At 41.2% G+C, this 13,227-nt stretch overlaps 1 protein-coding gene across 10 annotated transcripts in view; it reads right to left on the bottom strand.

The window, feature by feature from the left end:
• The window catches only part of SH3D19 (SH3 domain containing 19), a 194,804-nt gene that overhangs the window by 30,162 nt on the left and 151,415 nt on the right, over window positions 1-13,227 (bottom strand). For all 10 annotated transcript variants that reach the window (XM_025268164.3, XM_044930517.2, XM_025268165.3 and 7 more), the window contains 2 exons: window positions 7,826-7,933; window positions 1,499-1,614 (listed from right to left, as the gene is read on the bottom strand). In XM_025268164.3, coding sequence (XP_025123949.3) covers window positions 1,499-1,614; window positions 7,826-7,933 — 224 coding nt within the window. The remainder of the gene's footprint in view (window positions 1-1,498; window positions 1,615-7,825; window positions 7,934-13,227) is intronic.

The following is a 13,227-nucleotide window of genomic DNA, read 5'->3' on the forward strand; positions in this document are numbered from 1 at the left end:
TAGAGGGTCTTCGTTCTGCACCTCATCAGAAGACTTACTGTCAAAGACCCTCTCCGCATGGGTCATCACACTGGCGACACATTCTTTCCAGAGATCTTCCCCCACACCTGAAGCCTTTCTGGCCTCTGGTCTAAAATTCACTCAGTAACTGTAATTCTTAAAACAAAAGGAATTTCTCAGTCATAAATTTCTGGCCCTGGAAATCTATGTGCGTGACTTCAGCCAAATCATTTAACCTGTGATCTCTTTCTTCCGTCAGACCCAGCGTGTCTATTACGTACGCATTCATTACCGCACAGCACAGGGGGCTCCCGCTCTCCCTCCCCACCCTCTGTAAACACTGCAGGGCGGGATTTCTGTCATGCTAGGCACGTGAGGTATAAACAGTTATGAATAAAGTTTCCTCTCCAGATGGTTTAGTTTATTCTAACTTCCTCTTCTTTCTTCTTTTTTTTTTTTCTATGTTGGAATTGCTTTGTGGATTGCTTAACAACAAATGGAGTAATACTTAACATTTTAATAGAGCGTTATGGTTGATAAAGCCCATGACTCAGTGAATGCTAAGTATGTCCATGTGTCATCCTCTCGCTCCATTCTACTACCCTTCAGTAACCTTCTCAAGTAACTTTTTCTCCATGGAAATATGGGATTTCCCCCATTCAACAACTCTATGGCAGGAGCTCTAGCATCCTCTTTTGGGTTTTCTTGGCCCAGTTTTAATAAAAATTTATTACCAAGTTCTTTGAAATGCAAGTGATCACTAAATTTTAATCCAGCCTCCAGGAAACTCTCATTAACTTGATATTGGCTAATTCAATTTAATGGATCCATCAAAGAAATTTCTCTTCACTAGATGATTAGATCAGTTTGCATGTATAATAAACAGAGTTAATTCACAATGTAAAACTATCATGAAATTTGAACTGAAAATTTGGCTCAAAGACTTTAAGAACTGGTTTCTTTTGAAACAAACTGTAAAGATAACCTAGGAATTTCAAAAAGTATGGAAAAATGGTATTGAAGTTGTAATTTTTTAAAAAATGTGTATATATTTAACCTTTTGACCACCATCTGTTAACAAGCACATGCTAAAGCACTATTTTTAAAATTAAAAAATAACTTTCTCCTAAATTTCAGATGAACAAATGCTCATGATTATCTTAAAATGATGTGATTCATTCAGTATTTCAAATATAATCTGATCACTGAATTAAATCTGTTTCCACAACAAAGACCCAGTACAACCAAAAATGTAAAAAATAAAAAAAATTTTAAAAGACAATATACTGATATAGGGCAAATTATTTTATGATGAAGTACAATGAATTAGCCTAAGTCTTTTATCCTATATGAATTTTTAAAATATTAAATAAGTACATGGAGCTTAGAAAATGGTTTGTAATAAAGGTTTTATCTGACCAACAGTAAAATAATTTAGACATCAGCTGAGTACTTAAAATTAGTGTGTAGCTTAGGACAACCTATAATGACCACTTACCAAGTTTCTAGTTCTGTCAGCATTACCAAGCTTTCCAGATACTGTGCTGAAGGTGTTTCCAATAGGTTTTTCAGTAGGGAGAGGAGGTGGGCTTTGTGGATCCTCTTCATGTAAACCTGGAAAAATAACAATAATTAATCAGTAATTTCTAGTCTTCGAGGGTTTCACAAGATGGAAAGACTGCAGCTTGCTTCCTTAGGAAAATATCTATACACAAAAGAATAGATACCTAAGCAAATGAGGAAGATCTCCTGACAAATCTCAGAAAATCGATGGGTTAGCAGCCATCAGTCAATTTTACCCAATGTTTTATCAAGAGTAAAAATGATACTAAATAATTACAACAGTAAGCCAGCACTTGTTGGAACCTTCTATGGACCAGGCATTGAGTTAAGGCAATTTATTCATATGCATTTCTCTAACCAACATCTATCTAAGCGCCAGATCTGCTGAGTACACTAGCTAGTAGCCACTATGGCAGTTTGAACTTAAATCTTAATTAAAATTAAATAAACAGCTCAGTCCTGCAATTGCATGGACCACACTGTAAGTTCTCAGTAGCCACATGTGGTTATTGGCTACCATATTAGACAGCACTATGCTAGATAGCATTGCATCCATTTCACAGATGAAGAGACTGAAGCAGAGAAGAAAACAAATGAACTATCCAGGTCTTGCTTCAACAGTACATGAACAGAGAACTTCCAGATGTACAAGCTGAATTTCCAATATCCACTGGATCATAGAAAAGAGCAAGGAAATTCCAGAAAAAATCTACTTCTGCTTCATGAATTATGCTAAAGCCTTTGACTGTGTGGATCACAACAAACTGTGGAAAATTCTTAAAGAGATGGGAATACCAGACCACCTGTGAAACCTGTATGCAGGACAAGAAGCAACAGTTAGAACCGGACATGTAACGACGGACTGGTTCAAAATTGGGAAAGGAGTACGTCAAAGCTGTATATTGTCACCCTGCTTATTTAACTTATATGCAGGGTACATCATGTGAAATGCTGGGCTAGATGAATCACAAGCTGGAATCAAGATTACCAGGAGAAATATCAACAACCTCAGATATAGAGATGATATCACCCTAAGGGCAGAAAGTAAAGAGAAGCCAAAGAGCCTCTTGATGAAAAGGGAAAAGGAGAGTGAAAAAACTAGTTTAAAACTCAACATTCAAAACACTAAGATCACGGCTTCTGGTCCCATTACTTCATGGCAAATAGATGGGGAAAAAATTGAAACAATGACAGATTTTATTTTCTTGGAATCCAAAATCACTATGGATGGTGACTGTAGCCATGAAATTAAAAGACAGCTGCTCCTTGGAAGAAAAGCTATGACAAAGCTAGACAGTGTATTAAGAAGCAGAAGCATCACTTTGCTGACAAAGGTCTGTATAGTCAAAGCTATGGTTTTTCCAGTAGTCATGTATGGATGTGAGAGTTGGACCATAAAGAAGACTGAGCGCCGAAGAATTGATGCTTTTGAATTGTGGTGCTGGAGAAGACTCTTGAGAGTCCTTTGGACAGCAAGGAGATCAAACCAGTCAATCCTAAAGGAGATCAGTCCTGAATATTCAATGGAAGTACTGATGCTGAAGCTCCAATATTTGGCCACCTGATGCAAAGAGTCAACTCATTGGAAAAGACCCTGATGTTGGGAAAGATGGAAGGCAAGAGGAAAAGGGGATGACAGAGGATGAGGTAGTTGTATGGCATCACTGGCTCAATGGACAAAAGTTAGAGCAAACTGCGGGGGATGGTGAAGGACAGGAAAGTCTGGCGTGCTGCAATCCATGAGGTAGCAGAGAGATGGACATGATTTAGCAACTGAACAACAAAAACATCCAGGTCTTGATGCTAGTAACAGTCAGACCACAGCTTTGAATGCAAAAGTCTATTCTCATTGTAATAAGCCTTGCTGCTTCCTAATAGGTGGTGTGTCCAACCCTCCCCCGATCCAAATAATTAAATGTGCTTTCCAATTCATCAGCTCCAGATTAATGGGCTTAATTGCTCTCATTTCCACAAGCAATATCTTTACATCCAAACTATATCCTTAACCCAGAGATAGTGTACCAACTTAGTATAAAAAGAAGAAAACAAAGATGACCAGGCTTAATTTGTGATAGCTAATTAAAAGCTGTGTGCAAAATACTTGGAGAGAGGATGATGGTAACATACTAAAGGAGGCTGAAGCCACCTTTTACCGGTTAAGGCATTTAAAGGAGATGGGAATCTTTCTCATTCAAATGAACACTGTCTGCTTCCATTTCACATGAAAAACTTCCAACAAGAGGATGAGTTCCTGTTTTATTCACAGACAGGGAAACACTCTCAAAGGAGGGAAGTACCTAGGCCAGCTACTAGGAAAACAATGATACAGAGACAGGCAAGCCTTCTTAGTGAGAGGCAGGGCTGCCCTACAGAGACCGTCCAACTCAGTTGCCATCTTGAAGACTCTGTGTTGTAGTTTCCTTATTCTTACACAGAAATAATGAATCACTTAGGATATATTGTTGTGACAAAAAACTGAAGGGTACAAAGTAGTAAGAACATGAAAGTAGAGAGGAGATAGCTTCCTGGAAGGAAGGACGTAGTAATTATCTGATGTGGGTACGTGGGGGAGGTGGAGATTTTCGATTTCAAATAACGTGGTCAGTGGAGGCCTCAATGAGAAAAGTGCCATTTGAGTAATGACCTGAAAGAACACTGAAGAAGGAAGCTATGCAGACATCTGGGGAAAGGACATCTTAGTCAGAAGAAACAGGTCTCCAGGGGAAGAAGCCGACAGGTTCAGAGGAAGGAGTTTTGCACCACAAAGCTGTTTGTTTCTTTTCTTATCCATTCAAAGCTTTTTGGACACCAAGTCTTATTTTTTTTCCTCCACGGCATATATGCATTGCTTACTAATTTTAATAATAAAATTTGAGGGGACTGTTTTTTTTTTTTTGGTTATGCCTTGTGGCATGTAAGATCTTAGTTCCCCTACCAGGGATCAAATCAGTGTCCCTTGAAGTGGTAGCACAGTCTTAACCCCTGGACCACCAGGAAAGTCCCTGGGAACTAGTTTTTTATATAAATAGAAATAATTCTCTAGGAACTAGCCCTTCTGTTCTCTTACATACAGCAGTACAGAACTCAGCTTTCTAATAGCTCCTGGAGCTTTGTCAGGATAATAAATAAAGGTGCTTCTTCAATATGTCTTTTTCAGGATTTCAGGACTGCTAATCCAATTTATCAGTGTACAGAAAAGAATAAACATCACAGGACTGAGTTACAAGTGTGGCCCTTGATGGCCTAGAAAGTTGGATTTGGGGAAGGTTCCCACCATTTCCAGAACAGATAAAACAAAAGAAAATGGTTTATGCTGAACACCTGCTTTCCTTCTGGGAATCTGGAATTTTGGTACATAACAAAAGTTCTAGAGGTGCCCATGTAAACAGCCCCCAACAAAACCCCTGGGTACTGAGTCTCTAATGAGCTTCCTTGATTGACATTTCACAACTGAGGAGACTGAGGAACATCCTGGGCAACCCAACTAGAAGAGGACTCCCAGAGGCTTGTGCCTGGTTTCTTCCAGACTTTGCCCCATGCACCTTTTCCCTCTGCAGATTTTGCCTTCTGGTAAATCACAGCTGCAAACACAACTATATGCTAAGTTCTGTGAGTCCTCCTAGCAAATCACCAAACATGGGGGTTTTGGGGACCCTGACACAACAGGAGAATACATTTCAATGTACAAGTTGTATTCCTTGAAGCCACATGAGCTTTGGACAATATTTATTATCATTATATCTCACAAGGCTTATTAAAATCCCAAACACTTTATAATAAGGTAACAGCAAGCAAGCAGACAACCCAATGAACTGTCAAGTGGGCTATATCCGTGGGTTATATCATGCTGTCAAAAGAAACACATTACCAGTTCTTTAGTCTAAAACTACTATATAACTTCCTACGAATCTTCAACAGTACATGAATCATGGACTTCCAGACGTTCAAGCTAGATTTAGAAAAGACAGAGGAACCAGAGTTCAAATGGCCAACATCTGCTGGATCATCAAAAAAGCAAAAGAGTTCCAGAAAAACATCTACTTTTGTTTTATTGACTATGCCAAAGCCTTTGACTGTGTGGATCAACAAACAAACTGGAAAATTCTGAAAGAGATGGGAATACCAGACCACCTGACCTGCCTCCTGAGAAATCTGTATGCAGGTCAAGAAGCAACAGTTAGAACTGGACATGGAACAACAGACTGGGTCCAAATCAGGAAAGGAGTACGTCAAGGCTGTATATTGTCACTCTGCTTATTTAACTTATATGCAGAGTACATCATGAGAAATGCTGGGCTGGATGAAGCACAAGCTGGAATCAAGATTGCCGGGAGAAATATCAATAACCTCAGATATGCAGATGATACCACCCTTATGGCAGAAAGCAAAGAAGAACTAAAGAGCCTCTTGATGAAAGTGAAAGAGCAGAATGAAAAAGTTGGCTTAAAGCTCAACATTCAGAAAACTAAGATCATGGCATCTGGTCCCCTCACTTCATGGCAAATAGATGGGGAAACAATGGAAACAGTGACAGACTTTATTTTGGGGGGGCTCTAATATCACTGCAAATGGTGACTGCAGCCATGAAATTAAAAGACCTTTGCTCCTTGGAAGAAAAGTTATGGCCAACCTAGACAGCATATTAAAAAGCAGAGACATTACTTTGCCAATAAAGGTCCATCTAGTCAAGGCTATGGTTTTTCCAGTAGTCATGTGTGGATGTGATAGTTTGACTATAAAGAAAGCTGAGCACTGAAGAATTGATGCTTTTGAACTGTGGTGTTGGAGGAGACTCTTGAGAGTCCCTTGGACTGCAAGGAGATCCAACTAGTCCATCCTAAAGGAGATCAGTCCTGAATATTCATTGGAAGGACTGATGCTAAAGCTGAAACTCCAATACTTTGGCCACCTAATGCAAAGAACTGACTCATTGGAAAAGACTCTGATGCTGGGAAAGATAGGAGGTGGGAAGGGAAGGGGACGACAGAAGATGAGATGGTTGGATGGCATCACCGATGCAATGGACATGAGTTTGGGTAAACTTAGGGAGTTGGGGATGGACAGGGAGGCCTGGCGTGCTGACGTCCATGAGGTCGCAAAGAGTAGGACACGACTGAGCGACCGAACTGAACGAAGTGAAAACCCACTAGATTTTGGTACCGTTAACTTTCTCTCCTCCTCATTTTCCATAGCAACTCTGTTCAATCTTCTCACTACTTGGGTTGGAGCCATTCGTTAACAAAACCATCAAGAGACTGAAACCAATATGATTCTTCTAGGCAGTATTTTACAGAGAGAGAGGTCAAACCCCTAAGCTAAAGGGGTTTCATGGCATTGCAGGGCCTGCCTACAGCATAACCCTGGGATGCTGCAGGTGAAGGACTGGTATACTTGCTCCGCTGTTGGCAGGAACGCAGTGGCAGAGTCTCGTTAGACAGAGGCAAGGATCCCTCCAGGCTACGCAAAAGCGCTAGAGGAAATGAAAGAGGCTCACAGAGAAAGTGTGTGATTGCCCTGGAACCCGCTGTCTGTCATTTGTGTATATACATCTCACACACTTTTTCTCTTGGCCCTCTAGGATTCTCTCTTATAATAGTATCAGATTTGTTTTTGTTTGCAGTACTTATTAAAACTCATCCAAAATTTCATGGAAGAATGTGAAAGAATGTGAAGAATGTGAAAGTGGTTAGGGCTCTGCACTTCCAAAGCCAAGAGCCTGGGTTTGATCCCTGGTTGAGAAACTACGAGCCCACAAAGGCAGCCCCCCAAAAAATATCAAGTAAGGAAGTTTATAAAACATGTAATGTTATACTAATTAAAAAGTCTTTTTATACATTGCTACGTTTTTATAACTTTTGGTTATTTCCTTTCAGACAATTCACACATAGCTATATTTAGACTATGCTGACTGGAATAATATACTCCTAACAGACATATGCAATTGTATTTGCTATCAGTTTCAACTACTTCTCCACTCTGTCTTTACTACTGGCACTAACATAGGATATTACATTTACTCTGAGTTTAAGATTATTCTAATCTCTCTGCCTAAAAGGATGTTAAAGAGAAGTAAAATCTAAATTAACTGTACTAATTGTCTAGAGAATTATGAAAAAACAACTTGCTTTTATATGTTCTCAGCTATGAGTAATAATAATAAATGGCCGATTACACATAATTTCAGAAGCAAACATTGATAAATTAGCATATATTTCTCCCCAGCTCCTGGAGTGAAAAATAAATGAGGCAGAGAAGTGCTTACATTTTCCTGGTTTGGCTGGAATTCGAATCACAGTGGGCTTCCTGGTGGGTGCTGGTTGAATTGCTTGTTCCTTTGTTGGTTCTGTTCTGGTGGGGAGCTGAAAGGGATCTAATGACAAACAGTTGATTTTGCACGTTTTAGTTAATATGGACTCAAACAAAAAACCTCATTCATAATTAAACAGTCATATTTCTCATGCCCTAGGGAAAACTATTCATGGATAAACAAAATCTCAGTTTGCAGAGACAAAAACAAAATCAGGGCTCATGAAAGGGAACAACTTGGAGCTCTGTAAATAATTTATACGGCTTTTCTTCCTCTCTGATGAGAGAGAGCCAGGACAATCTTCAATTATGTAGAAGCTATCTTTCACGGGAGTGTAATCATTTTATAAGTGTCTCCCTGAAAATGAGGGGCAACTGAAACAAGGAGCCCATTTCCCCGCACTGTGAAGCCTCCAGAATCCTCCACTCCCGTGCCTGTGCTATAAAACCTCCCCCAAGGGCCGCCAGGGCCTACAGGGGGGCTCCGCAGACTTGGATTGAATAGTCAGGTAAAACTACACCTCACTAACATGAAACGGAAAGTGTTTTATCATGGAAGTAAGGTAAGACATTCTCCCTTCAAATATTTAATTTTGGGGCAAGGATATATGAGTGAGTATTCCTCCGTCTTAACTCATTCATTTAAAAATGGGCAGTATGTGCTTAGGGAGAGTATTTTAAACAAAAGCATAACCATCAAACTTTTTTTTCCTTTTTTCTCTGGCCATACTGCATGGCTTGTGGGATCTTAACTCCCAGACCAGGGACTGAATCTGGGCCCTCAAGTGACAAGCATGGGGCCCTAATGGGAATTCTCCCACCAAACCTTTTTACTGAAAGAAACAGCCTTTTTCTTTAACACAAATGTTCTTTTTAGTAGCTTGGAAAGATGACCATAAACTTTTTAAAAGATGAGAAATCTAAAAATAAATAGATTAGCAAAAATAAAATCAAATGCTGTATGATGCATATGCATACTCTGCACAGCACATGGGACCTCATGAGGCTGCTTCTGCCTTTATTCCGCAAGAGACAGAATGAATATATGTTGTATCTGGCACCTGTCCTCTGGATCTCACCTGTGGGAGATGCTCCCTGTGAAACAATGCACTCCAAGCATTTGTGGTTGGCCTGTTACAAGCCGCTGTTCAATAAAGCACCTTTTGCTGACCAACTCTTTTCAGGATAGATGAAAAGCTGAGCTCAGGATAAGAAGCCCTTTCAGCTCCCTGACACTCGCCTTTCCTTCCACCCAGCTCTCAGGACACCCCACTCTCAGACCTGCCACCAGAGCAGCACCCACTCACTAGTCACTTGTTCTCACATCTGCCTACCATGTGCTACGAACAGTGAGAGGTGGGAGACAGGACAGTCAAGTACAATCCTACTTTAAGTTTATCTACCACCTACATAAGACCCCCAGGTGGCATGCTAGATAACACAATTACTATTAGGCTACTGGGGAAAAAAAATTAGATGACCCCTCTATGGAAACCTATTAGTAGCACATTAGTGAGGCGAGTCTTGTCTATGTTCAAAAAACCAACTCAACATCGTCAAAACAATGTCAAACTTTCAGAAAAGGCTCTTGCAATATAACCCCAGAAAATAAACAAAGCTCTTTTAGGTCTAACCAAATTCTTTAATCCCTTATTTTGTTATAGCATTATTTTTCATTTCAAAAGTAACAATTATTGTAAAAATGGGAAACATTGAGAAATATATGACAGAAAATCTCCTGTAATCCCATCCCTCTGGTAATATTATCTAAAATTTGGTGTATCTGTCTACAGATTTTTTCCTATATCGCATTGTAGATATTTTTGTTGTTTTGGAGTTTCTGGGCTGCAGCACATGGCTGCTTGTAGGATCTTCCCGGACCAGGGACTGAAGCTGGGCCACGGCAGTGGAAACACTGAGTCCTAATCACGGAGCGCCAGGAAGATCCTGATTATGCAGGTATTTTGAAAAACAAAAGGAGAATCGTTTTGTGTCTATTTCTTTGTGAGACAGGCTGGGACCTGGGACTCTGCGGCAATGCTTGCACCTGGACACACCCTTCCTCAAGCAACTAAGAAACCACATGAGACTAAAATAACTGCACGCATTTGCAGTCGCTGCAGATTCTGGACAAAAGAGACTAAGAGACCAAAGAACCCAACTGCCACTTCTGAAGAACCCCAAGCAAAAGCAGGGTATGGCAGAAGCCCCCTGCACACAATACCGCCTAAGGGGTGGGAAAACATCTATGCTACCCATCCAGCTCAGAAGGTAAAGAATCTGCCTGCCAATGCAGGAGATCGGGCTTCAGTTCCTGGGTCAGGAAGATGCCCTGGAGAAGGGAATGGCTACCCACTTCAGTATGCTTGCCTCGAGAATTCCACGGACAGAGGAGCCTGGCAAGCTACAGTCCATGAGATTGCAAAGAGTTTGGACATGGCTGAGGGACCAACACACACATATATACCCCTCCAGCTGGACCCATGACTCACTCCATATCAGGAAGCAGCTTGGCCCCCATTGGGGAGCCAAAGAGCAAGGGAAGCTGTTGCTTGTTCTCGCTCCCCACTGCTACAGGAGGGGCCCCGATAAAGCCTTGCCTAAATTTCTTGTCTGGCCTCTAGTCAATTTCTATTGATTAAGGAACCCAAGAACCTGGGGGGTAGGTAACATTTGTAACTCGCTCTTTTACTTTTTTTCATTCAGTATTGATTGAGTGCATGCTACGTAACAAACGCTGTTCTAGGTACTGGGAATATGTCAGTGAACAGAGCAAAGAACTCTGCCTTCTTGATGCTTACACTTGGGCAGGAGATGGAGACAACAAACAATAAATATAATAGAAAAGTGACCCATGTGGTATATTACAAGGTGAGACGTGCTACTGATAAAGGGAAACGTAGAGCAAGGGGGGACTTCAGGTGTGGGCCGAAGGGAAGCAGGCTGTACGTGAAATGGCAGAGCAAGGGGGTGTGCGGATCGGAGGGCTCCAGGGCCCTCTTTCCAACAACTGGATTTTACATATTCTAACAGTTCTTCCAAGTTGAATAATACACATCTGGTCTTTGGGAAATAGCAGTGCTCAAGGATAAAAAGGGGTAGGCACACCGATATGAAAGCCCATTATTGCAAATATTACCTGAACCGGACGGAACTCCCTGGACGTCTCATCTGAGTACTGCTGGCCTAAATGGAAGAATCTGCAGACCCCATGTAATCTGGCACACATTTTATTCCAACACAGGAATATCATGTCTTTCCCGTGTGCACAGCTCTCCTTCCTGCTCGTCTCTCTCTCCCCTGCTGTTGCCCCTGCTCTGCCTCCGTGGCCCTTGTTGGAGCCTGCTGGCCGCCAAGCAGTGACCTGTCCCCTCCTGTGGCTGTGGCAGACTTCAGCATCCCCGCCCCGCAGCTGTGGCGGTGACGGCCCATCCTCTCAGAGCTGCTTCCTCCCGGGAAAAGCACCAAAACTCAAGAAAGGGATTGAGACTGACAGCCGCTCTTGGTGCTCTCCCGGTCAAGTAGCATGTCTGCTCTAACAGCTGCTCTGGGGCCTTGTAAGCTGTTGGTTATTAGGATAGGTGTTTAGTTGGCGAGTTTAGGGGGTGAATGTAGAGGGAGAGGAACATCTTGAATGTGGTATCACTTCAATCGTTCCCCAATTCATCTGAAATTCTGGGCCGGGTGACCACCTATGCTCTTTTTCACATTCCGGGAGTGAGAGCATGAGGAAGGTGGGCAGGGAAGGAGAAAGAAGCCATTCAAGTGCCCTCTGCGGGCTGGGCATGGGGGCTCCCAAATGTGCCTGCTCTTGGAGGACTGGCCTTAGGGAACCCCGTCCCAAATCCTGCAGGTCTCACCAATCGCATTAAAGGGTGTAGTCATTCTTTTACACTTGCTGGGTTTAACCTTAAATACAAAGTATTCAAAATATCCTAGACATTCACTTTCTCTCTTCTTGGCCCTTATTTTTAATTTAATTTATTTTAATTTAAAGCTACTCTTTATTTTAAAGCTACTCTTTAATAACTGGCACTCAGATCATGGGTAATTATTCTACTATATATGTCTCTGGAAAAAAAATTCCTTCTCAATACAGAGAAGCAAGAAGTCCCAGCACTGTGCTGTTTGGCAGGAAGGGGTCTGCTGAGTGACCGCCCCCAGCTAACTGCCTGAGTCAGCAAACTGGGCATCTGCCTCTCTGTCTGTGCTGCCCGGGCTGCCATCCAGAGAGGCGTGCAGATAGGTGGGGAGGGCACACAGCATCACTGCAGTGAGAAGGTGGAGCCACAGGCCTGGTTTCATCTTGATGATGCTCTGTGAGTCTCTCTCTAGATACACCATATGTTTACTTTTTATGTCTTTTCATGAGGGGACTATTTTTCTCCAACAGCAATCTAAGTAGGTGACCTAGAAAGCAAGGGTGGCACCTCATGTTTGGGAACTCCTGGCAGTGCCAGGCAGGAAACTTTCTATTACGGCATTTTTTTGTAGCAGCAAATTAATAAATAAATAAAACAAAACAACCTGAAATGTCCATCACTAGAGGAAGCGTTGACTTGACCATGTTGTGCCCATCCCAGGGAATATCAGGCGGGTGTAAGGAAACAAGGGGCAGACTTAGACCTACTGGCCCAGAGAGAAGACCTTAAACCTCAGGACTAAATGAAAAAAGCAAGCTGCTGAGTAATGGGTACAGTTCGGTAAAAATTTCTGTAAAAAGCAGGAAAAAGTTTATATATGTGTACACGTTTGTAAGCTTTGGTTTGGAACATTCAAAGGCACCAAATGCTGCATACAACATGGTTCACACTGGTTACTCTGGGGATTTGAGTGGATTGGAGAGAGACTAACTTTTTATTTTACTAAATGTTTATATTGTTTGATTCTAGTTATAGCAACTGTTACTTTGTAACTGAAAAGAAATCCAATAAATTTAATCACATGAAAAAGTTACAAAATTAAGCTGAAATAACACCTGTGCCAAATAAATTGAAACAAAAATCACTTAGAAATAAAAGGAAAAAATATGAAAATATTTGTCCCTTTAGTAACTTTTTCAAGGCAGTAACAGCCCTAAAATTTTCCATAAAGTAACCAGAAAAACAAAAACTCTCTTTTTTATGGGGCTATTACTCCTCAGTGATTCTATTTAATAGGAAAGAATGCAGACAAGTATTTTTGAATTTGCCTAATTTAGACATATTTAGTTCATAATAATTAGCTTTTATTTGTAATCTTGAATAATATAGTTGTTTAGAAACATTGTATTTTACTATTTTAAAATTTTCTTTATTTTTTAAAATCCTCAGCCTGTCATGACCCACAGGCTGAGGATCAGTGCAGGAGGCCATTTTT

Source organism: Bubalus bubalis, chromosome 17, assembly GCF_019923935.1.
Source record: "Bubalus bubalis isolate 160015118507 breed Murrah chromosome 17, NDDB_SH_1, whole genome shotgun sequence".
Taxonomy (NCBI): domain Eukaryota; kingdom Metazoa; phylum Chordata; class Mammalia; order Artiodactyla; family Bovidae; genus Bubalus; species Bubalus bubalis.